The following is a 24,815-nucleotide window of genomic DNA, read 5'->3' on the forward strand; positions in this document are numbered from 1 at the left end:
CACAGTAAGTAGAATGAGGTGGAAGAAGAGTAGTGTGTCACTGCCATTATCAGGTTCCTATGGTGAAGTCATCTATACCTTTTAGTTTAGCTATTCATTAGTTTTGTGGATTGGGGGTTTAAAAATTATGTAGATGGTAAGAATTATACCCATGTGAACTCTTTCTGTAGCTTGTTAGATGATGTTTCTGGTGATGTAAAGACGCAAGGCAAGGTGGTACCTGTAATCTCAGCACATGGGAGGGAGGGCCATCTAAAAACTACCCTGGCCTACAGAAGCAAGTCCCAGGACAGGCAGGGCTGCAGAGTGAGAGTAATAGAAACACATGGTGACAGGGAGTGGGTAGTGGCAGGAGACAGAGCTCATAATAAACATAAGGACTGGAGTTTGGCTTCTGAGCACCATGACTAGGGTCAGTGTAATTCCAGACTGGAATGTCAGAGACAGGACCTCTGGAGCTAGCTAAACTAGCCTTATCAGCCTGCCCTACGTTCTTGTCTTGGAGTTTCTGTTGCTGTGAAGAGACACAACAACCGTGGTGACTCTCCTATAAAGGAAAACATTTGTTTGGAGCTGGCTTCCAGTTTTAGGTTTAGTCCATTATTGTCATCACGGTATGCAAGCAGACATGGTGCTGGAGAAGGAGCTGAGAGTTCTACATTTTGGTTGCAGGCAGCAGAAGCAACTGTGTACAACACTGGGCATAATTTGAACATAGATGACCTCAAAGCCCACCTCTACAGTGACACACTTGTTAGTGTCACTAACAAGGCCACACCTAATACTGTCACTCCCTGTGGCCCAAGCATTCAGACACATGAGTCGGTGGGGCCATGTCTATTCAAACCACCACAGTTCTGTTGAGAGACTGTTTCAAAAAGTAAACCCTCAGGCCTTAACATTCACAGACAAGCATGTATTCTTCACGCATGAAGATATGTAGGAGGGGAAGCGTAGTGTCACAAAGTGGTTATTATGCTAATCCTACCATATAGGAGGTTGAAGCAGGAGGGTTGCAAGTTTGAGGCCAGCGTGGGCTACATAACAAAACCCTGTCTCCTAAGCATGCACATGCACCCTCCCATACTCACACTTAATAATTGTAAAATTTAGTACTGGAGAGTTGGACACTTCCAGGTTAGGTTCCTGGCAGTCACATGGTGGGAAACAAGTGCCTGTAGTTGAGGGATCCAGTGCTCTGTAGCTTCTGCAGGCGTCAGGCGCACACATGGGAGAAATACGTAGCAGCAGGCAAACATATAAAGAAAATAAGTTTATGAAACATAATAATAATTGTAAGCTAATTGATTATATTTTATGCTAAATTTAGTTTCTTTAAATTTTATTGAAATATTTTTTGTTTTATAGACTTCTGAGCAAGAAACTAAAGGTCTTCCCACCAAAAAGGGAATTGTACAGTCTATTGTTGGTCAAGGATATCACCGTAAAATAGTTCTGGCATCACAGTCTATTCAGAACACTGTCTACAAGTAAGTATTTTGCCGTGAACCAGTGTGTCTCTGTAATAACACCGTTCGTTCATGCTGTGTTTTTCGTGGGAAGTAGCTTGGGCTGTATCGTTTCACGGGAGAAATTGCTCTGTGATGACAGTTTATTGCTGCATTGTAAATAGGCCTATGCTGAGTTAAGTCCACAGTGAGTTGGTCTGTCTACTGTAATTATGATTAGCATCTGTGGGTGCTAAAACTGTCCATATCCTAAGGAAGCAGACCGTTCATTGCCATGAACTGGAATGTACAGAAGAAGGCATTTTGGTGTCTCCTTTTTGGATCATGTCTGCTCTCCTCACCCTTGTCAGTGAGTCTCTATCCATGAATCCATGAATCCTCTGATTGAAAACATTCACAAGCAAAAATACAACTATATTGAACATGTACTGATTTAAGTCCTTGTTTGTTTGAAGATTTATGTATTTTTATTTTACATGTATCTTGTGGCCATTTATTTATGTGTACCACATCCAAGCCTGGTTCTCATGGAGGCCAGAAGAGACATCAGGTCCCCTGGAACTGGAGTTAGAGAGGGCTGTGAACTACCAAGTGGGTGGTGCTGCAAGAACAGCCAGTGCTCTTAACCTCTGACCTCTGCCTCTGCCCCCACCTGCACCCCTTAGCACTCTTGCAGTACTTTCCTTCCCTGCATTCTCATGGCCTCATCCATAGTTCTCTTGCCTTAGTACAGACGGTGCAGATCCCTGAGTCTCATCCTGGTTTCATGTGTGTATTTACAGTCCTTTGTGTTTTGTAGCTTCTATGAGAGTATTTACAACAGCTTTTGTTAAAATTTCTGTCCATCAGAGGAGAAAGTTTTCAGTAACAGTTAATGATTCCTTTTTGTTTTGTTTTGCTTCATTTTGTTTTGTTGAGACAGGGTTTCTCTGTGTAGCCCTGGCTGTCTTCAGACTCAGATATCGGCCTGCCTGCCTCTGCTTCCCAAGCACTGGGATTAAAGGCGTGCATCATCACAGTTAATGAATCCCTATAGCAGCAAAGTCTGGTTTATTTTTCTGCTGTCTGTTCAGCTTATTTGTTTTATTCTTTAAAGTGATGGGCAGTCTTCAGCCATTCCTGTAGCTAGTGTGGAGTTTGCAGCCATCTGCCTCAGAAATGCCTTGTTGCTGTTGCCGGAAGAACAGCAAGACCTAAAGCAGGAAAATGGCTCCAAGAGCAGCAGCCAGCTTGGAGGGAACACAGAGAGCAGCGAGAGCAGCGAGACATGCAGGTATCCCTCCTACTCATCTCCCATCCTGTTGCTTTCTGCTGCTGTGGTAAGCGCTGTGACCAAAAGCAGCTTGGGAAGTGGCAGTGTCTAATTGGGGCTGGCTTACAGTTTCAGAGGTTTAGTCCGTTAATGTCATGGGGGGTGGGGCACAAGGGCAGACATCTCAGAAGGTAGCTGAGAGTTGTACATCTGGGTCCATACCCTCAAAGTTCACCCCTAGTGACACACTTCTTCCAACAAGGCCACGCCTCTTAACCTTTAAATGATATCTAATATATTAATTATTACTAATTAATAATATTTAAATCCTTTAAATAAAACCATTCACTGTTGACTAAGCATTCAAATATATGAGTCTAAGGCATCCATTTTTTTTTTTTAATCTTTTTTAGTTTCTCTGTGTAGCTCTCCTGGAACTCACTCTGTAGACCAGGCTGGTCTCAAACTCAGAGATCTGCTTGCTTCTGTGAGTGCTACCACCAGCGAGTTTAAGGGGGCCATTCTTATTCAACCCACCACAGGAAGGGAAGGGTTTAGTCTTGATCATATACCATCATTGAAGTGAGGACAGGAATTGAAGCAGAAGCCAAGGAAGGACTCTGTTCACAGGCTTTTTCCACATGGCTTGCTTCCCATAGTTCACTGTGCTTTCTTATGCACCCCAGAACCATCTGTCCAGGGGTGGCACCACCCACAGTGGGCTGCGTCCTCCCATATCAGTCAGAAAACAAGAATCAGCCTCACCTAGGCCAATTTGATGGAGGCTTTTTTTCAGTTGAAGTTCCCTCTTACCAAGTTACTGTAGCTTGTGTCAAGTTGACATTTCCAAAATTCATGCCAAAGGAGACTGTTTCTGGTGTTTCAGAAGAGAAACAAGGTGAAAGCTAAGTGAGGAGAACACTTTGCGACAAGGTAGAAATGGACAGGCGATGGCGCACATCTGTAGTCAGTTCTGGCAGCAGGAGAGTGACAGGTCTGAAGAAATAGGAAAGAAAAGAAACACCTTTTGCCTAACAGTGGGAGTATTCGAAAGTCTTGTAGGTATTAGGAAAGCTTTTTTATTTTGTTTTTCTTTTTTATTTATTGACTGTTAGGAGCCAAGCCGAGACAAGGTGGAGTACGCCTTTAATTCAAACACTTGCGAGCAGAGGCAGACAGATATGCATGGCCACATATGCGCATATTTTAAAAATATGTTGCTTTTTTTAAAAGGCACCAGCTAGGAGGCACATACGTTTAGTCCCAGCACTCAGGAGTCAGAGACAGAGCTCTCTAAGTTCGAGGTCAGTTTGATCTACAAAACAAGTTCCAGGACAGCCAGGGTTACACAAAGAAACCCTCCTATCTTGAAAAAAAACAAAACAAACACACAAAAAAGTAAGAAAGAAAAGCCTACTTGCTTTATTATTGTTACTGCCCTTTTCTTTGTGTTGATCTAGGTCTGTAGCCCAAGTCAGCTTCAAATTTCCAGTGACCCTTCTGCCTCAGCTTTCTGAGTGCTGCTGGAATAGAGGTGCGAGCTCCCACCTGCTCTCCACATGTGACCCTTAAGCCAAGTCTCCATTCCAACACCTCTTTTCGTGGTTATAATTTTCAACTTTTGACATAGAAATTTTGAGACAAAGTCTCACATAGACCAGGCTGACCTAAGTCCTTTGGCTGCTACCTCCCATACACTGGGGTTAAAGGCACATACTATCATGCCTGGCTCATACAGTGTTGGAAATGGATCCCGGAGCTTCATGCATGCTAGATAAGCACTCGTCAACTGAACCTCAACCCCAGCTTATCAACTAAAGAAATTTTGAGTGGAGTAGTGATGGCACATGCCTTGAATCTTGGGAGGCAGATGCAGGTAAATCTGAGTTTGAGACCAGCCTGGTTTACAGAGTGAGTTCCAGGACAGACAAGAATACATAGAAAAACCCTGTCTGGAAAAACCAAGAACAAAAGAAAAAAAAAAGAAAGTTTGAAGTAAAGTTAGAGTGTGAAGATACGTAGTAGAGATGCTTGTTCTAGGCACTGTGTCCTAGGGAAAATGCAGCAGTGGGTAGCAGGCTTGGCTGCTTGGCTGGTTGGTTGGCTGGGTGGATGGGTGGGTGGGTGGGTGTTTTTTTTTTTTTTTTTTTTTTTTTGAGTCAGGGCTTCTCTTTGTAGCCTTGGCTGTCCTGGACTTGCTTTGTAGAGCAGGCTGGCCTCTAATTCACAGAGATGCTCCTACCTGTGCCACCCAGGGTGCTGGGTTAGAGCGTGTGCCACAGCGCCAGGTCCAGTTAGCGTATTTGTAGCCAGGTGTGGGTGCATTAGTTGTTCCAACTCATACTTGTGTTGTAAGACCTGCGCTGCAGTGGAAGGTGGAGTAGGAGAGCAAGTTGCACGCTGGCTTGTCCCTTTTCACATCTGAGTCTTTCTGTCCCAGCAGTAAAAGCCATGATGGAGATAAGTTCATCCCAGCTCCACCTTCTTCTCCACTGAGGAAACAGGAGTTGGAAAACCTGAAGTGAGTACCTGATGCACTGAGCATCCCCCGGGTGAGCACACTGTGACCCAGTGCACACTAGAGTGTGGGCACGTGACCCAGCAGTCCAGCCGTGCCCCTTACTGTCTCGGTGCCGAAGTTACGGGGTCTGCGGCCATGCCTGGCCTTTTCCCTGGGTTCCGGGGAGCAAAGGCAGGCCCCCATGCCTGCCCCTGTGCCCTTATCCGCTCCGCCTTCTGAGGAGGGTATGGACAAAAGGTGAGCATAGCCTGGAGTCCTCTCGGTTCGTACCTTTAGTGGCACAGTTCTGTTTTCTTTTGTCCTAGCAAGACAGCTGGTGATTTTCAGAGATAATAGTTACTTCCTTCTCTGTGTGGAAAGAGGCATGGATGTTTATAGAGAAGTACATGATACAATGAGACAAAGACAGGGTCTCCAGGACATGCCAGCCTTCCCTGTGCAAGGGAATGCAGCTACCTTGAAAGGAGCCTAGTAGGTGCTGGACAGCAGCAGTAGTGACCTGGAGACACAGTTGGCTGTGTTAAGGTGTGAGGCAGAAGACAGCCTGAGCACAATGCGACTGTCAGGATGTAGGCCATAAAAGACTTGGCCTTCTCCTGACGGGAACTCTTCTATGTGGTTTATAACATGTAACTGGAGCAAAGCCTACTTTCTATTGTATTGTATTCGACCCCTGTGCTCAGTAACACTGAAAGCACCAGGGCAGGACCAAGTCCTATTTCCAGCACAGCTGACATGAGTAAAGAAAACAAGTCTAAAAATTTTCATTCTAAGCAAGCTGACAACAGGTGACAGTTGAGGTAGTGGTGAAATTCTGTGTTAAATCAAAGTGTCTTTTGAAAATATCCTGGAGGCTGAGGACGTAGTTGAGTTGGTAGAATGCTTACAGCCATGGTCATGCAGGCTTGTAGTCACAACACTTTGAAGGTGAAGGCTGGAGGATCATTAGTTCAGGGTCATCCTTGGCTACAAAGCCAGCCTGTAATAGATAAGACCTTGTCTCAAAAAAAAAAAAAAAAAGTTTGGGGCAGGCATGGTGATTCCTGGTTCTAATCCCAGCAATTCAGAGGCAGAGACATGCCTGGTTTGCATATAGTAAATTCAGGTCAGCCAGGGCTATACAACAGAGAAATGGCATCTTAACAAACAAAGGAGAAACAAAAACAAGGCTGGAGGCATGGCTCTGTGTTTAAGGGCACTTGCTGTCCTTCTAGAGGACCAGCATCACAATCGGTCAGCTCACAGCACCGTGAGCTCCAGTTGCGGGAGTTAGTGGAATGCCGTTTCTGGCTTCCGTGTGCGCATTTAGTCATGCAAACCTCTTATACACATAAAGTAAAAGGAAGTAAACCTTTAAAAAATACTCATTTCCCCCAATTAGGAAGTATGTACAAAATCAGCAAATGGGTCCAACTCACATGCTGGCATTGGAGAGTAGACTCAGAGCTCTTGTCCTCAGAGGACCCAGGCACAGTTCTCAGCACCCACTGGAGTTTCACGGTAACTGCAGTTCTAAGGGGTCAGATACCCTCTTGCCTCCAGGGGCAACAGAAACCCTTGTGCACATCCATACATACATGCAAAATGCCTATATACTTAAAAAATTATGGTGACTTTGAAAAAGCAGGGGAGCTGCTAGAGAGAGAGCTTGATGGTTAAGAGCACTCATTTCTATGGAGGACCTGGGTTGGATTCCCAGCACTCATATAGTGACTCAAAATTATGTAATTCCATTTTCAAAGGATCTGATATCCCTTTCCGACCTCCATGGATACCAGGCATATACATGGTGTAAATCCATACATGTAGGCAAAACATTCACACACATGAGATAATACAAATAAATCTTTAAAAGGACATGTTGCTCTTCCAGAGAACCCTAACACCCAGGTCAGGGTGCTCCAGGAGATCCAATGCCCTTCTCTAGTCTCCGAGGGCTTCTGCTCATGTGTATATGACAACACACACAATTAAAAATGAAGTTTTAAAAAGGAAAAAAAGAGTGTGGGCTCAGGATGGCACGTGCCTTACATTTCAGCTCTCAGTACGCAGAGTAGGCAGATGTGAATTTGAGCCCAGGTTGTATAGTGATGATATCTTGTCCCCAAAAAACAAAACCTCAGGGTTGGAGAGCTGCCTTAGAGGTTAAGAGCACCAGCTACTCTTCTAGAGGACCTGGATTCAATTCCCAGCACCCATGTGATAGTTCACAACTGTTAATCCTGAAGATAGGATAAAGACCACCAACCCAAATCATCATGTCCAAATTAATGAAAGCAAGCCTTTTTATTTGTGAACACGGTTTGGGTGCCCTGCAGTTGGAGTTCAAGAGGTCAACATTGGACATGGGGAAGATAAGGCAGGGGTAGGGGATTTCCAAGTGGGGAATTCGGCAGACAAATAGTGGGGTTAAAGAAACAAAACATAAACATAGTAGGTTGTTCATGACAATGTTCTGAAACAAAGACGTGGTTTCAAGGTGGCCTTAAATAACCTTTTGAAACAAAAGTTGGGTTGGAAGATGGTCATAACAACCCCCTGAAACAAAGACATGGTTGCTGTTTCCTGAACAGGTAGTAAACCATTTTGTAGTTAAGGTTACAGATGAGGCCTAGCCTTGAGAAACAGATTTGATCTTAAACAGTGTGAATCTAGTTTGTCTTTATCGTAAGATGGCTTTCAAGCCCAGGATGAATGCATGCTGGTTCATCAGCAAATTAGCTGTTATTCCAGTTTCAGGAAATCTGGTGTCCTCTTCTACATGCACATGCTACACATTCATGTACACAAAAACTCAAAACAACAACAAAGAATACTATTCTCACGAATTATGGATCAAGGCTGCTTGAGACCTGGTAGTCTCTGTGTTCTATGCCCAGCACCTCCAAAATTTTATTTGATATTAAAAATAAGGGGTGGGAGGGCTGGAGAGATGGCTCAGTGGTTAATAGCACTGTCTGCTCTTCCAAAGGACCTGGGTTCAATTCCCAGCACCCACATGGCAGCTCACAGCTGCCTGTAACACAAATTCCAAGGCATCTGACACCTTCACACTAATGCACCTAATATAAAATCAAATAAAAAAAAAATTTTTTTTTTTTTTTTAAATAAGGGGTTGGAGAGGTGGCTCGATGTTAAGATCATAGGCTGCTTTTCCAGAGGACGCAGGTTCAGTTCCTAGCACTCCTGTGGCAACTCACAGCTATCTATAAACTGCAGTTTCAAGGGTCTGTCACTGACATACAGGCGGGCAAAACACCAATGCACATAAAATTTAATCATTTAAAGAAAATAAGAGCCAGGGAGTGGTATCATGTGCCTTAAATCAAGCACTCTAGAGGCATAGGCAGGCGAATCTCTGAGTTCAAGGCCAGCCTGCTTTACAGAACAAGTTCCAGGACAGCCATGGCTACACAGAGAAACCTTGTTTAAAAACAAACAAACAAACAAAAAGATGAGGTGTGGTAATATATTCCTATAGCTGTATTCATATAATGTCAGTGCAGTGGAGGCAGAGGTTCAAAAAAGAAAAGAAGAAAGAATAATCCTTTGCTAACTCCAAGGTCATGAAAGCTCACTGTATTTTGTTTTCATGTGTGTGTTGCCTCCACTAATGAAGCTCATTTGGTGGAGTGTCTGCCCAGCAAGTGCAGAGCCCTTGAGTTTGCACCCAGCACAGCACAGGACGTGGTAGCCACACTCAGGAAGTGGAGGCAGGAGGGTCAGGAGTCCGGCGGTACTGCCAGCAGGTTTTTACTTTTGTTTTTCTGAACTGCTTGTAGAGCAGTGGCATAAGCTTGTGGTTTGGGGCTGTTGTAGTTTGTTTCTTTGAAATCACGTTGTTCACTTTGCTGTGCACTGGTTTCGCCAGCCCGTTTTTCAGTCGATACTTGTGAACATTCATTGTAAAGGCCTTTTTCTCTTGATAAATGGTGACTGATTTCAGCCGTGTCAGCTCCTTACTGGTGGTTGAAGTTGGAGGTGTCTGGACTGCATTCATTTAGTCCCCAGGAGATCTCTTTGACAGTTTCTAATGCCTCGTCTGCAGCTGATTGTAACTTCTGTTTAAGGAGACGTCCCCCTTTGCTTTCCCTTCCTTTCTTCTGTCTCTCTGGTTGTTGTCTAAGGACTTAGCTAGCCCTCAGGCATGTGCAATAGAGTGAGGGTTTTGTCAGAATCTCCACAGGGGGCAGAAGCTAGAGTGTCTCTGCCCTTGCTTCTTCCATCTTCTAGTCCGATGAGCTGTCAGATCCACTGAGCGTCAGGTAAAATGGATTGGACAGTGACTCCAGGGTGTAGTGTGTGTTGGGGATGGGGGAGTATTTTAAGTAGTGATGATCAAAAGTAAAATGATTTTCTGCAAGGGCTTAGTAGGTAGAGCCATGCGTGTTTCTTTTTGTTGTTCAGAGCCTGCGGGAAGTACTGTTTTCTAACGGGAAACTGAGTGGAGAGGGCATTGAGAAGTGATCTGGAGTGGATTATCAGGCTTCAGGAAGAAGGCATCATAAAAGCTGCTATCCCTTCAGGGCAGTGAAACTGCTTTAACTCCGTGGCCCTTGATCAGGATGCCAGCCAAATGTGTTGCTTTGCTTTGCTGAGGACTGAAATGTTAGCCAAGGTCTGAGCTGTAGACCCGTCCCTGGCCCCCAGCTTTATACTGACTTATTTAAATATTTGAGGAGGTTGGTTTTTACTAATGGTTTTATTAACGGTGCTATAGTTAAAGTTGGGAAACACTCATTTTGTTACATGTAGGATGATGTGAGCTTGCTGGGAACTGTCCTGTTGCAGAGCTCACATGACTGATTTCTGGACCCAGAGTGAGCTTGACAGTGGGCTGGAGCAGTAATAGCCACCTACTGTCAGGGGAGGCTCGGGCCAGCGGTTCCCAGTGGGCCTGCCTCAGGTGGTCCTGTTCTGGTTCCAGGCGCTACGGTGTAAAGGGACAGCCTCTGGCTGCAGGAGCCAAAGAAAGAGGGCTCTGAGTGTGCCTGCTGAAGCACACAAAAAATAAAGTGTATTAAAGTAAAAAGTTTCTAAAATAAAATAGGAACAAGAATATTGGTGTGGCTCAGTTGGCAAACTTGCCAGCCAGAGTCAACCTCAGTTACGTAGTGAGTTGAAGGCTAATCTGTACTGAGGCTAATGAGACACTATCTAAAATATTTTTTTTAACTAAAATCAAAACAAACAGGTATGATGACCCTGGTAATGTAAGCAATGCTGGTAATGTAAGCAAGAATAATAGTTCAAGGTCATCCTTGACCCCAGAATGAGTTTGAGACAACCTGGCTTACATGAGACCTTCTAAAACACCACCTAATTAATCAAATAAATGTAGTAAAGAAAACAAGCCAAAAGAAAAAACTACGCTAAAAAAATTGAGTCTTGTCACACAGTTCTAACTACTGACATGTTTCTGAAGATGATAGCTAGCCCGTGCTTCCCTCCCTTAGTCCCTTGAGTCTGCTAGCCAAGAAATGGCTGTCGTGGGGACCATAGCCACAGGCAGCCTTTTCTTGAAACTAGTGGGAGGTGCCAGCAACCACCAGTAATCAAGTAAGGAGGTAACAGGAAGTGGCACAGGACTATAAAGCCAATAACTTGCCCCTGGTGCCCACCTTCCTCCAGCAAGGGTGCACGTCCTAATGGTCCACAACCTCCCCCAAACAGTGACAACCGCCTAGGGACCAGGTGTTCAAATGCATTAGCCTGTAGGGAACATTTCTCATTCAAACCATCACAGCCCTTTTTTCTTTTTGTGGTACTGGAGACTGGATTCAGGATCTTGTCTGTGCTCGGCAAGTACTCTGCCACTGAACTGTGTCTCCAGTCTTAAATTACTGGGTACTGTTGCTTATCATGAGTTATAGATAGGCAGCTGGGTGGTGATGGCACATGTCTTTAATCCCAGTGCTTGGGAGGTAGAGGCAGGTGGATCTCTGTGAGTTCAAGGCAAGCCTGATCCATATAGTGAATTACTGGACAGCCATGGCTATACAGAGAGACCCTGTCTCAAACAAACAAATGAAAAGATTAGAGGGGTCTGAAAAGATGGTTCAAGAGCTGACAGCACGAGAAGTCCTGGATTCAGTTCCTAGTACCACAGACATCTGTAACTACTGTCCAGAGAATCTGATGCCCTCTTCTGGCCTATGAAGGACCAGGAACACATGTCGTGTGTATACACCTAGACGAATCAAGTAAAAGATAGTAATGGGGGAGGGAGGAATTAGAGAAAGCCAGATATGGTGACTTACAGCTTTGCTCCCAGTACACTTTAGGCAAAGGTAGGTGTATCTCTGAGTTTGAGGCCAGCCTGGTCTATCTAGTAGATACCTGTAATCCTAACATTTTGGGAAGCCAAGACAGGAGAATTGCTGTGAGTTTTGAGGCCAGCCTGTACTACAGAGGAAGACCCTGTCTTGGAAGAAGGAAACCAAACAGCCCTGCGGTGGGTGAGCACTTGCTGGGGCTTGTGCCTATTGTTCGGCACGTGGGAGGCTCAAGTGTAAATGCAGGTTAGACTATAAGTTTCAGGAGAGTCTTTACTTTGGAGTAAGGCCCTGTCTCCATGCTCACTCTGGCAGCATATGTACTAACAGTGCAGAGAAGAATGAATGACCTCTGCAAAAGGATGGCATGAGAATGAAGTGGGGGGGAAGGGGCTGGAGAGACGGCTCAGAGATTAAGAGCACTGGCTGGCTGCCCTTCCAAAAGTCCTGAGTTCAATTCCCAGCAACCACATGGTGGCTCACAACCATCTATAGTGAGATCTGGTGCCCTCTTCTGGTATGCAGGTGTACATGCAGGCAGAACACTGTATACATAATAAATAAATAAATAAATAAATAAAATCTCTTAAAAAAAATTAAGTTGGGGAAAGGCTAAGAATTTGAAAGGGAGCTATGGGGGCAGTGTCCATGGGAGGGTGGAGGGAGAAAAGAGGGAAATGATTAATTATAATCTCACACAATGAAAAATGAAGAGGAACCATCTTCATAAACTCCCAGGCATCTTAGGTTGCTCCCAAACTCGAGCCCCTCCCGTCTCTGTCTTTCAAGCACTGGGATCCTAGTGTGTTACTAAGCATGCAAATGCATACAAACATCTTTAAATTTTTATTTGTGAACAAGTATCCTACATGTAGCATCGCACTCTAACCTTTGTGTTTTAATTTTCCCTGCATTTTTTAAATTATTTTTTGAGATTATGGTATAATTATATTATTTCCCCTTTTCTTTCTTACAATCCCTCCCGTGTATCCTGTCAAATTGAAGCCCTCTTTTTCTTGGCTGTTAAGTGTATGTGCACATTCCTAACTATATAAATACAACGCTGTTACTTATTTTCATGGCTAGCCTTTTGGTATTGGACAAAGATGTCAGCTTCTGGCCTTCTCTTTTGTGTTGCAGGTGCTCCATCCTTGCTTGCAGCGCTTATGTGGCTCTGGCCTTAGGTGATAACCTCATGGCTTTGAATCATGCAGATCAGCTCCTTCAGCAGCCCAAGCTGTCGGGCTCTCTTAAGTAAGTGTGGCTTCCCCTGCGTTCTCGTCTGTCTCAAAGCTCCTGCTTCCTCTCTGCAGGGCTTGCTTTTACCTTCCAGTGGGATGTGTGATATATGTGACTGTTAATCCCGGGACTTAGGAGGTGGAGGCAGAAGGATGAGGAATCAGAGCCAGTTGTAAATGCATACCGAGTTATCCTGAGCTACTTGAGACCCTGTCTTAAGAAATGGAGGGAAGAAGGAAGTAAGTACAGGCAGGCCGTGGTAGCACATGAGTGTAGTCTTAGAACTCAGAAGTTGAGGCAGGAGGATGAGTTGCTTTGTGTTCAAAGCCATCCAGAGCCCTATCTTTAAAAACAAAACAGAAAAAGAAGTATTTTTAAAAATGCCACAAGCGTCACTCTGTGCAGTGTGCTTGCCTCACGTGCATAAAGCCGTGGTCCAGTGGCAGCACCCCCATGACATGTGCCACATGTGCATATAATCCTAGCAGTGGCCACACAGGTTGGCCAGAGGATCAGAAGGTAAAGGTTTGTGGCAGCCTAGGATTCGTGGACTTGCACCTCAGTTTTTATACTCTCACACGGGACTTCACTGTGTGGCTCTAAGTGGCCTAGCTGCCTACCTCCCCCTCCTGTGCTAGGACTGAAGGTGTGCTCCACCTTGCCTGGCTTGCAATGTGGTTTTTGTTTGTTTGTCTGGGGTTATATGTATTATTGGTGTATGTGTGTGAGTGTTGGTGTGCACGTGCCACAGTGCGTGTGCCACATCGTGGCAGCTCATTGGGCCTGTTCTCACTGAGGCCAGCATCTCTGCTGGTCTCTACAGTGGCACTGTGTGCTTGGGGGAGGATGGGGGACACAACACCAGTGTCGGAAGGAAGGGTGGGAGGGTGGGTGGCAGGCGTGGGGGCCTTCCATGGTGCTCAGATGGAGTTTAGAGGACAGCTTTGTTTGAAGTTAGCTCCCTCCTTCCGATCTTATGGGAATTGAACTCCGATCACCAGGCTTGCATTGTCAAGTGCCTTTACCAGCTTCTAATCTACAGGGTTGTTTTTGTTTTTGTTTTGGGGGGGCGGTCTGTGCAGCACTTCCTAGTGTTTGTGGAGACCAGAAGAGGACATTGGGTCTCCTGGAACTAGAGTTAACAGCCAGTTTTGAGTCACTAGGAATTGAACCCAAGTCCTCTAAAGAGCAGCCAGTGCTCTTAGCCATTTAGCCATCTCTGTAGCCCTCTCTGCAATGTTCTTATTCTTGGGATTTATTATTGTTTATTTTGGGTTTGGTTGGTTGATTGGTTGGTTGGTTGGTTGGTTGGTTTTTCAATACAGGGTTTCTCTGTGTAGCCCTGGCTGTCCTGGAACTCACACTGTAGACCAGGCTGTTTTCGAACTCACAGAGATCTGTCTGCCTCTGCCTCCGCCTCCCAGGCTAAGATCAAAGGCATGGGCCACCACCACCCTGTGGCTGTTTTTGTTGTTGTTGTTGCTGTTGTTTGTTTGGGTTGGGTTTTGTTTTTTTAAGATTTATTTATTTTATGTATATAAGTGTTCTATCTGCATTTACATCTGCCAAAAGATGTTATCAATTCACATTGTAGATGGTTGTGAACCACCATGTGGTCGAGAATTGAACTCATGACCTTTGGAAGAGCAGACAGTGCTCTTAACCACTGAGCTCTTAACCACTCCAGCCCTTGTTTTGTTTTTTGAGACAGAGTTTCTCTATGTATCCTTGGTTGTCCTGGACTCACTTTGTAGACCAGGCTGGCCTTGAACTCACAGAGATAGACCTGCCTCTGCCTCCCTGAGTGCTGGGAGTGCAGGCGTGCACCACTGCACCTGGCTGGTTTTGTTGTTTTTAATTGTTTTTGTTTTTTTTATATGTGGTTGTTGGAGAAGTACGAGTGATGGTGTGCATGTGGAGGTCAGAGAATAAGAGTTAGCTCTCCTTCCAGCACATGAGCTCCAGGATCAAACTCAAGATGTGAGGCTTGCTAACAAGTGGCTTTACCCTCTTGCTGGATTAGAAGAGCCTAATAACCTAAATAAAGTTAGCTCTTAGGTCGTGGACGTGAAGTGTGTGACCTGTATACCCAGGGTTACTGTACACTGAGCATTTCTGTGATAACCTGTTCTTCAGACTAGAATCTGCATTTTCATTTCAGATTTTTGGGCCATTTATATGCTGCAGAAGCCCTCATCTCCCTCGACAGAATATCTGATGCCATTACGCACTTGAATCCTGAGAATGTCACTGATGTCTCCTTAGGGATCTCTTCAAATGAGCAAGACCAAGGTTAATGAGGACACATTTGATCAGCGCTGGTCACTGTTGCCACTTCCTTCCTGTTGTAATCAGGATATGTAGAGACCTAAGGGCCTGGTTGTGAAGGGAAGGAAGTTTGAGATCTGCTCTCCCTGTTTATGGCTGTTCCTGCTATGTAGTAATAGTTTGCTAAGTAAGCCTGGAAACTGATTGTCACATGGCCTAAATCTTCACTCAGGCTGAAGTGAGGTCTTCCCTTCCATTCCATTCCCTTCTTTCTTCCTCCCTCCTTTCTTCCCTTTCCCTTCCTTTCTTCCTTCTTTCTTCCTTCCTCCCCACATTCTTTTTTTTTTTTATGTGGTCTCACTGTTTGCTCAGGCTGACTTCAAACTCTGGGCTCATGCCACCCTCTGGCCTGGCTGGACCTTCTGAGTCCCAGGATTACAGATGTTTGTACCAACTCACCTGGCTTAAGATTCATTTTGGTTTGGTTCTGACAGCTTTTTGTTTTTCTTATTTTTTTTTTTAACTGATTCCACCATGCAAGAGGGAATGGAGATGTGGTTTTCAAACAATTTTCACTCATGTTTAAGTTTCTGAGTATGTGAAACCATGTGGTCCCCTCTTCATGGCTAGCTCACACGGGGTGGTGGTGAGGTTGCATCGTGACACGCTTAACAGCCTCCACAACACCAAAACCAAACACGTGACACATTAAGTTCCTACTTGGTAAGAAACTTAGGTGTTTAGAAGATGTGCTGTTGTCCTGCCCTCAGATTTATTTTCATGTATTTGTAGGATCAGACAAGGGTGAAAATGAAGCAATGGAATCCTGTAAGTAAGAAGTTTTGTAAATCCTTAAGTAGCCTGGCCTGCATCCCAAAGATTAGACCCTGCATCTCGTGTCCTCCGTGTACTGTCAGCCTGAGGAGTAGTGCTTTGTTCCAAGTGCTCTGCGGTGGAGTGGTGCTCCCTTGTCCTCTGACAGCCCCTTCATCAGTGTCTACGCTTTCTCCTCAGCTGGCAAGCGTGCCCCTCAGTGCTACCCCAGTTCTGTCAACTCTGCCCGGACTGTGATGCTCTTCAACCTGGGCAGTGCGTACTGCCTGAGGAGTGAGTACGACAAAGCCCGCAAGTGTCTGCACCAGGTGAGAGCACGTGGGGAGAGGGCAGCCTTCCTGTACACCAGCCATTAAAGGCCCTGAGGGTTCGTGGGGTTTGATTCTTTATTTGACGTGTATGCGCAAGTTATTAAACATCTGAAATACTTTTCCAGGTTTAAAATATTCTTGGGAGCACGGTGGGGCACACCTTTAATCCCAGCATTTGGGAGGTAGAAACAGGTAGATCTCTGAGTTCAAGACCAGCCTTACCTACAGATAGTTCCAGGCCATCCAGGGCTACATAGGGAGACCTGTATGCTGGCTAGTTTTATATCAGCTTTGTAGAAACTAGTCATTTGAAAAGAGGGAGTCTTTCATTGAGTAAATGCCTCCATAAGATCAGGCTGTAGACAAGGCTGTGGTGCATTTTCTCAATTAGTGATTGATGTAGGAGCCATCCCATTATGGGTAGTGCCATCCTTGGGCTGGTGGTTATGGGTGCTGTAAGAAAGCAGGCCGAGCAAGCCATCGGGAGCAAGCCAGTAAGCAGCACCCCTCCATGGCCTCTGCATCAGCTCCTGCCTCCAGGTTCCTGCCCTGACTCTCTGCATGATGGACTGTAAGTGGAAATAAACCCTTTCCTCCCCAAAATGATTTGCTCATGCCATTTATCATGACTTTAAAAGGCCTAAGACAACCTGTCTCAATAAAATAATTTTTAAAGCCAGGCAGTGCTTGTATATGCCTTTACTCCAGTGCTTGGGAGGCAGAGGCAGGCAAATCTCTGAGTTTGAGGAAAGCCTGGTCTACAAAAACAAAGCAAAATTCAAGAAAAAGACATTATGCCAGGTGGTGGCAATGGTACACTCCTGTAATCCCAGCACTCTTGGAGGCAGAAGGAGGCATGTGAGTTCGAAGCCAGCCTAGTTTACAAAGTGAGTCCAGGATAGCCAGAGAAACTCTGCCTTTGAGAAAAAAAAACAACAACAACAAACAAAAACTAAGAAAAGGGCATCATGAGCGAGCCTACTTTCTCAGATGTTGTTAGGGAAACTGACACTGAGCTGATGAGACTCTGAGAAGACATGGCAGCTGCCGTGCACTCCATAATAGGTGACCTTGACATGACTAAAAGTGATGGGGCTATATCATGGAACAACCATCCAAGAGCTGTAGTCAGCTCATGGTATTTAGTCAGCATTTCAAGTGCCAAATCAGAAAAGCGATGCTGAGCTCTCCGGGGAACCTTGAGGAGCTGAGCATTGAGCTATTGAACATTGAGCATTGAGGTGAAATGTCCTACTGTTCTCAGTGACGGGGCTCAGTATTCACCAGCCCTTCTGATACCCCATCTGACCCCAGCCTAGGTTCTCGTACAGCAAGTGGTCATGGCTGCCACTATGCTGGAAGAGACAGATGAGGTCAGTCCTGGTTTGGGGTCTCAGGCTTGTTTTTGGTCTCTGTTCTTTGGGTTAATCCAGTGGTGGGGCCACTGTTAATTGGGAGGGCCATACTGTTTAGGAGGGTAGACAATGATTTGGAGAGTCAAAAAGGGCTGTGAGCTGATGCTTTCAAAGTCTGTCCCCGTCCTATGATTCTGAACAGTCAGCAGCCAAATGCCATTACCAAATGCCATTACCTCATTTCTAGAATATGAGAACTCAGCGTTGTTACCTTGAGTTCTCATATTCTAGAAAAAGCTATACAGGCTATGCCTGATGTAAAAAATCAACAGCAAATGACCTGTGTTTACTAGCCACTAAGAGAAAACAGAACTTTAGAAATAAAATGTGTATCTGTGTGTGAGAGAGCGAAGACAGCTCAAGGGAGTTAAGTTACGCTATCCACTGATCCATCTCAACTCTCCCCACATATACACACACACACAAAATCTTAATGGCTGCAAAATGTAGTGATGCTCTTGCCCACAGAAAGCCAAGCCTTGCAGGTAGGCCTTGCATTTTCACTTTCTAGACCTAGCTGTAAGGCGTGGTGGCATACACCTTTGATCCCAGCACTCAGCAGGCAGAGGCAGGTGGATCTCTGTGAGTTCAAGGCCAGCCTTGTCTACAGAGTGAGTTCCAGGATAGCCAGGCCTACCCAAAGAAACTCTGAATCAACCTCAGCTACCCACCTCCATCCCCCTGCAAAAAAAAAAAAAAATGCTGAAGAGACAGGGGTTAGCCTGGTCGTGTGACTGTAGTGTAGAGTCAGTGTGCAGTATAGCAGGGACATAGTAAGGCCTCCCAGAAGAGGGGAACATGGGTCTGGTGGTACAGCGCTGTAATCCCTCTCACAGAGAGACCGAAGCAGGAAAACTGAAATGTTAGCTTCACTTGGACAATTTCATGAGCAGCCATCTCAAAACAGCAAGAAAGCGAGCACTCAAGGGAAGCAGAGGCAGGCGGATCTCTGTGAGTTCGAGTCCAGCCTGGTCTACAAAATGAGTCCAGGACAGCCAAGGCTACACAGAAACCCTATCTGGAAAAACCAAAATTAAATTTAAAACAGTACCAGTAAGATGACTCACTGGTAAAGTCGCTTGCCTTCCAGCCTGGTGGCCTAAGTTTAATTCCCTACAGACAGCGTGGTAAAGCAACTTGTACAGATGGTTCTCCGGCCTGCACACTGCCACACACACACATGAATAAGAAAAAAATTGAACTTGGGACTAGAGAGATGGTTCAGCTTTTTGTTTTTGTTATTTTAGTTTTACGAGATAGGGTTTTTCTGTGTAGCCTTGGCTATCCTAGAACTCACTTTGAAGACCAGGCTGGCCTTGAACTCAGAGACTCACCTGCCTCTGCCCCTTAATCTGCTAGGATTAAGGGTTGTGCCACCATTGCCCAGTGATAGCTCAGCTATTAAGAGCATTTATTCTTGGAGAGAACTCAGGTTTGATTCTCAGCATACACTGGTGGCTCACAACTGTTTAGAACTCAGTTCCCAAGGATCTGGTGCCACCTGCTGACTTCCTCGCTTTGTCAGGCATGCACGAGGTGCATATGCATACATACAGGCAAAACGTGTATACACATAAAAATAAGTTGATCTAAAGCTAGGTATAGTCATACAGACCTGTAACTATCAGCCATTAAGGAGGTAGAGATTAGAGTTAGAAGTTCAGGGTCATCCTTGGTTACACAGTTTGGGGTTGCTGCCTCAAAAAATAATAAAGGGGGGAAAAGCCAAAATCAGTACTGGGGAAGTGGGTGGAGGCCGAGAAACTTACATTTTTATTCTGTATATGAGAGAACAAGATGAGGAGGAAAATGATTTAATAGTAGTTTTCAAGAAAAGGCAATGCAGCCCAGCACTATACTCAGAGGAGACAGGAACTCCACCCTGTGTTCAAGGCCTGTCATCCTCCTTTGACCTCAGATGCTAAGCATACTAGCTCTTAGCACTGGACACTCAATGTGAGGCCATCCCGGGCTATGGTCTAAGGCACTGTTTTCATGACAAGCAAGGGCAGCTGGGAGACAGCAGAGGTAATAAGGGGTGCTGAACCGACGCCCCGAGCTTGCCATCTTCAGTGGACAATGTCACTAGGGACTGTGTGTGGTGGTACTTGGAGTTGTATCTTAAACTGTTGGTTTTCACCCGTCTCTCTTCCTTTTGAGCAAGGCGGCTTCCATGATCCACCCTAAAGAGGTACCCCCTGAGGCCATCCTGCTGGCAGTCTATCTTGAACTGCAGAACGGTGAGTGTCTCTCTTTAGGGTGGTGTTCTTCAGAGTGCTCAAGATTGTTAGTGCCTGCTATCTCTCTTCAAATTCAAACTCAGGACCAGGCATGTTGGTTCCTGCCTATAATTAAAGCATTTGAGGTGCAGAGGCAGGAGGGTCATGTGATCAAGACTGTTCTGTCCCCCAGACAATACAATTTAAAGCTTCACCGTCCTAGAGAATGTGCCCCAACAGGTTGTCTGAGTAAAGTATATGGCGAAGGGGCTGAGTACAATGGCTCAGCAGGTGAAGGGCATTTGCCTTCTGGTGGCCTGAGCTTTAATCACAAAGTTGTCCTCTGACCTCCACACACACACACACACACACACACACACACACACACACACACACGCACGCACGCACGCACACACGCACTCGCAGGCTTGTGGCACTGCACAGACAGGAAGAGGGAAAGAGAGGGAAAGAGGAGTTAGCAAGGCTTTGATGTCAAACAGATCCCTGCCCACAAATTAAAATATCCCCTTTAGTCTGTGAAAAATACAAAAGTATTAACTTCTGACCCTCAAAATTAGTCCCTGAACATGCAGCTTCTCTTGGGCAGCTGACTGGTTCTTAATTGAGAACATGAGTCACGGCGCTGCTCACTTGGAGTTGCACAGTGCAGTACTTTTTGGTCGTTGGTTGGTTCTTGTTATTTTTATGAAGTGGGTCTCACTGTGTGTCCCTGGCCTGTCTGGAACTTGCTTTGTAAACCAGGATGTCCACAAACTCATAGATCCACCTGCCTCTCTGCCTCCTTCCTGACTGTTGAGAGTTCACTGTATATGCCACTGGTCCAGGCCCATTTTTACAGGGATTGTCAAACATCAAAGCCAGGGGCTTGGGATTGAACCTGGGGCCTCTGGAAGAGTAGCTGGTGCTCTTAACCTCTGAGCCATCTCTCCATCCTCTTGTGTTTTTATAGCTGACGAGCCATTAAGTGGTTGGCACTCTGAGGACCTGGGCTGACTGAAAGCCACAGCCTGAATGAGTTTGTGATCCTGAATCCCTTGAGCCCCTTCTTTTAGATAGCCCACTTATATAAGTTGTCTGTCTTGAGAGTCCTTGAACATCTGTAAAACCCTGTCACTAGCCTGGAGATGTAGCTGAACAGCAGTAAGTGCGCAGGTCTGTTTAAACCCTTATCACAAGGCAAACCCGAACATCACTCAGCCACACCACATATCATGTAATTAAGTAAGGCTGTGGCCTGGGCAGCAGCCAGGGCTGCAGAGCAGAACTGTTGGGCTTCTTCGGGCTCCTCTTCAGGCTTCCGGCGCCTTGCTCTGTGCAGTTCTAGTGCCGTGTGCTTGGGTGTTTTTGAAGAGCCATGTTTTTCTAGGTAACACGCAGCTGGCCCTGCAGATGATCAAGCGGAACCAGCTGCTCCCCGCGGTGAAGGCGCACTCTGATGTGAGGAAGAAGCCTGTGTTCCAGCCCGTGCACCCCATCCAGCCCATCCAGATGCCTGCATTCACCACTGTGCAGAGGAAATGAGGACTTGCTTTGGGGGAACTGTTACCTGAGGCCCTGGGCATGCTCAGTGGCCTCTCAGCTGTCCACTAATAAAGAGGATACAGTGGCAAAGGTGCTGGTTTTAAAGACAGGTTGAGACTGTTATACTCCACTGGTTTTCTGCCAGAGATTTACTTAAAATTAAGGACTCAAACCCACTTTTGGTTTTTATTTAAACTCTGCCAGGCTTTTAATTGTGAACCATTGTATGCTATGTCTGTGTCTAGGCATTAAAACATGTTCTTATCAGAATAGTTTTATAGTCTTTCTTAAAACTGTTGGACTAGTTTATCAACAGATTTAATGTCAGAATTGAAAAAACTAACAGAAAATAACGTCAGCTCTAGCCAGTCCAGAAGCTGACCTTGGAGCGAAGGAGGTGAGTACTGGGTCTGTGTGAGCCATTGTTCTGTTGCTGTGATGAGCCACTATGACCAGGGAAGCTTAGGAGAGAAAGCATTTGATTGGGTTTGCCTGCAGTTTGAGAAGGTCAGTCCCCTGTCATGGTGAAGAGCATGGCGACACGTGCTGGAGCCATGTCCTGGACCGTGGGCCCAAAGAGATGCTCTCGGCCTGCTGTGGGTTTTCTCAATCCCAGAGCCCATCCCCAGCAACACTTCCTCTAACACGGCCATGCTTCTAATCCTTTTGAGCACTGCCGCTCCTAGTGACCAAGCACTCAAGTCTGTGAGCCCCTTGAGGCCATCTCATCCAAACAGTGCAGGATAGAATTGGGTTTAAAGGAGCTAACTGGTACACTGGGAATCCTTTACTGGAAAACTCCCGACAGCAGGGCTGGACAGATGGCTCAATGGTTAGGAGCACTGGTCCTACAGGGAACCAGACTTCTGTTCCCCACACTCACGTGGCTTACAACTGCCTGTAGCTCTCCAGTCCCAGGGCTGTCTGACACCCTCTTTCGGGCCCTCTTAACACCTGCAGAGATGAGATGCGGGCTCACGTACACATAAGTAAATAAAGAACTGAGTCCTGTACTGTGCCCTTCGTCCTAGGAGTCCTATAAGCACCTGCACAGATAAAATGCACACAAGCTCTGTGCACGCTCGCAATCACAGGTAGGTAGATAGACAGATGGGCAGATGGGCAGATGGGCATGCTGTATCATGCCTTTAATCTAAGCAGCTGAAAGGCATAGGCAGGTCAATTTTTATGAGTTCGGCCAGCTTGTTCTACGTAATGAGTTCCAGGCCAGCCACAATATTTCAAAGGCTGACACAATGTCTCAGACAAACAAAACATAAGTTAAATAGCGAAATAAAGGAAACAAAACTTCTGGCAGATACAGCTCTAATCTGGTCTGCTTCAGACAGATAAGGTTCCTGACAACTGTTAGGACCCTTAGCAGGCGTCAGGACCATGGCAGCACCTTTGGTAGGTGTTTGCCAGCATGGACAAAGCCTTGATTTTATCCTCTGTGCTAAATAAATTTGGTGTGGTGGTGCATGTCTCTGATCCCAGCACATAGGAGGTAGAAAGCATTAGGAATAGGAGTGCAAGGTCTATCTTGGCCACATACAACGTTCAAAATGCGAACGAGAATTCAAGTCTAAAAGCTTTTTCACAAAATAACAAGTGTGGTGTAAGATCGCCATTCTGAGAACTGTTGCTAGGCCACACGCTAACTTTAGGAAAACAATGTAGATGCCCTTAGAAAAAGGAGTTGATCCACTGTTGACAAGGTGCTAGGCGGGTGTTTTATTTAGGAGTGCCCCTTGATGTCCTCCCTGTCTTCAGTTCCCTGACGGGCAGACCACCGTGTCCTGGGAGGTGTGTGTGCCAGCTGTCTGAGGTATTTTGGCAGCATATTAGGGCTGACAGTTTTCGAGGGTTAGAGGGCGTGGTCACCATGGCAGGGGATGTGGTGCAGGGGCAGTAGCTGAGAGCCCACACCTTAATCTGCAAGCACAAGGCAGAGAGCCGGAACCTCATGGCCTCAGTAACAGCTGCTCCAACAAGGCCACACCCAGTCCTTCCCAAGCAGTTCCACCAACTGAGTCTGAGAGGGCTGTTCTCATGCAAATCACCGGAGCCATGCCTGCTGCTGGCTTCTCAGGTCCTTCGAGACCAATGGACAGAGGTTGTCTAGAGCTTTGTCTGAATGGGCCTTCTGGTACCAAACAGTCCAGGTAGGAGAGAGAGAGAGTGTGTGTGAGAGTTTGCAGGTATCTGTAGCGGCCAGAAGGGGGCCTCTGACACCCCAGTTATAGAAGGTTGTGAACTGAGGACTGAACTGAACTCTGGCTGTCCATAGCTAAGTGGTTTTTTTCTGGAGTTTATTTAACTTGCAGGCAGTTGTGAACCACCACGTGTATGTGCTAGAAACTGAACCTGGGTCCTCTGCAGGAGCAGTGTTCTTGTTTGAGACAGGATCTCACTGTATAAACCAGGCTGGTCTTGAACTCACAGAGATTCACTGGTCTCTGCCTCCCAAGTGCTAGTGCCACAATGCTGTACTCAAACAATGTTCTTAAGAAATGAGGCAGCTCTCCAGCCCCGTGCTTTTTGAGGCAGGTCTTACTGTGAACTCCGGGCTGGCCTTAAACTCTGGGCATCCCCATACCACTGTGCCTCAGCCTCCAAATGCTGAGATTACACATTTGTCTACATCTAGAGATGATGTCTGCCATCATGCCCAGCTCTCCTAGCCTATTTGTAAAGAGCAAGGATTTTCTGTTAGCCCCAGTGTGAGGACTAAATTCTGGTGGTTGAGTAGTTTTGTGGCTCGGCTGGTGGAGGCCCAGCATGTGGGTACCCCTGGATAACATCCCCAGCGCCTCAGAAACATGCTATGATGGGGTGTGCCTGTAATCCCAGCGTTTGGGATAGGAACACCAGAGGCTAAGAAATTCAGAGCCAGCCAGGGTTGGGGAGAGAGGTTAAGGCCAGCCTGGGCTATATCTCTTTAAAAAGGCAGATGAAATGGTTCAGTGTACCAACAAGCTAGATGGCCCAAGATTTGTCCTGAGTTCCTGTGTGGTGGAAGGAGAGAACCAGATTGTTCTATGGCCTCCATACCTGTGCTGTGGCATAAGCATAAAACACAAATAAGTGTAAAAAAAAAAAAAGTTTTTTTCAAGAGAGGGTTTCCCTGTGTCTTGGACTTGTTTTGTAGACCAGGCTGTTCTTGAAATCACAGAGCTCCACCTGCCTCTGCCTCTGAAGGCTGGGATTACAGGTGTACGCAGGCTGTAAGTGTAAAAATTTTAATATATTAATGAAAATAATTAAAATACAATTGTATTATAGTATGGGAGAAGTCTGGCCCACAGATGATTCCATTTACCCTCTACTGCCTGTACGCCCCATCCAGCTGACGTCACCCTTTGCACAATTCTCTCTGGACCCTTGTTCTTGGAAGCCACCAGGAACAAAAGCTAGTGATGATGTCACGGACCCTTGGGTCAGTTTTTGATTTAAGATCTTGATTCTTG

At 45.9% G+C, this 24,815-nt stretch overlaps 1 protein-coding gene across 3 annotated transcripts in view; it reads left to right on the plus strand.

Moving 5' to 3' along the window:
• Cnot10 (CCR4-NOT transcription complex subunit 10) overlaps positions 1-21,615 on the plus strand; it is a 49,563-nt gene extending 27,948 nt beyond the window's left edge. For 2 of the 3 annotated variants that reach the window (XM_021635759.2, XM_021635761.2), the window contains 9 exons: positions 1,369-1,490; positions 2,566-2,742; positions 5,162-5,242; positions 12,658-12,771; positions 14,918-15,048; positions 15,817-15,852; positions 16,039-16,166; positions 19,749-19,824; positions 21,191-21,615. In XM_021635759.2, the coding sequence (XP_021491434.1) occupies positions 1,369-1,490; positions 2,566-2,742; positions 5,162-5,242; positions 12,658-12,771; positions 14,918-15,048; positions 15,817-15,852; positions 16,039-16,166; positions 19,749-19,824; positions 21,191-21,345 (1,020 nt within the window). In that variant the 3' untranslated portion in view covers positions 21,346-21,615. The remainder of the gene's footprint in view (positions 1-1,368; positions 1,491-2,565; positions 2,743-5,161; positions 5,243-12,657; positions 12,772-14,917; positions 15,049-15,816; positions 15,853-16,038; positions 16,167-19,748; positions 19,825-21,190) is intronic. The other variant, XM_021635760.2, reaches the window with a different exon arrangement.
• The last annotated feature ends 3,200 nt before the right edge of the window (positions 21,616-24,815 follow it).

Source organism: Meriones unguiculatus, chromosome 6 (genome assembly GCF_030254825.1).
Source record: "Meriones unguiculatus strain TT.TT164.6M chromosome 6, Bangor_MerUng_6.1, whole genome shotgun sequence".
Lineage (NCBI taxonomy): Eukaryota > Metazoa > Chordata > Mammalia > Rodentia > Muridae > Meriones > Meriones unguiculatus.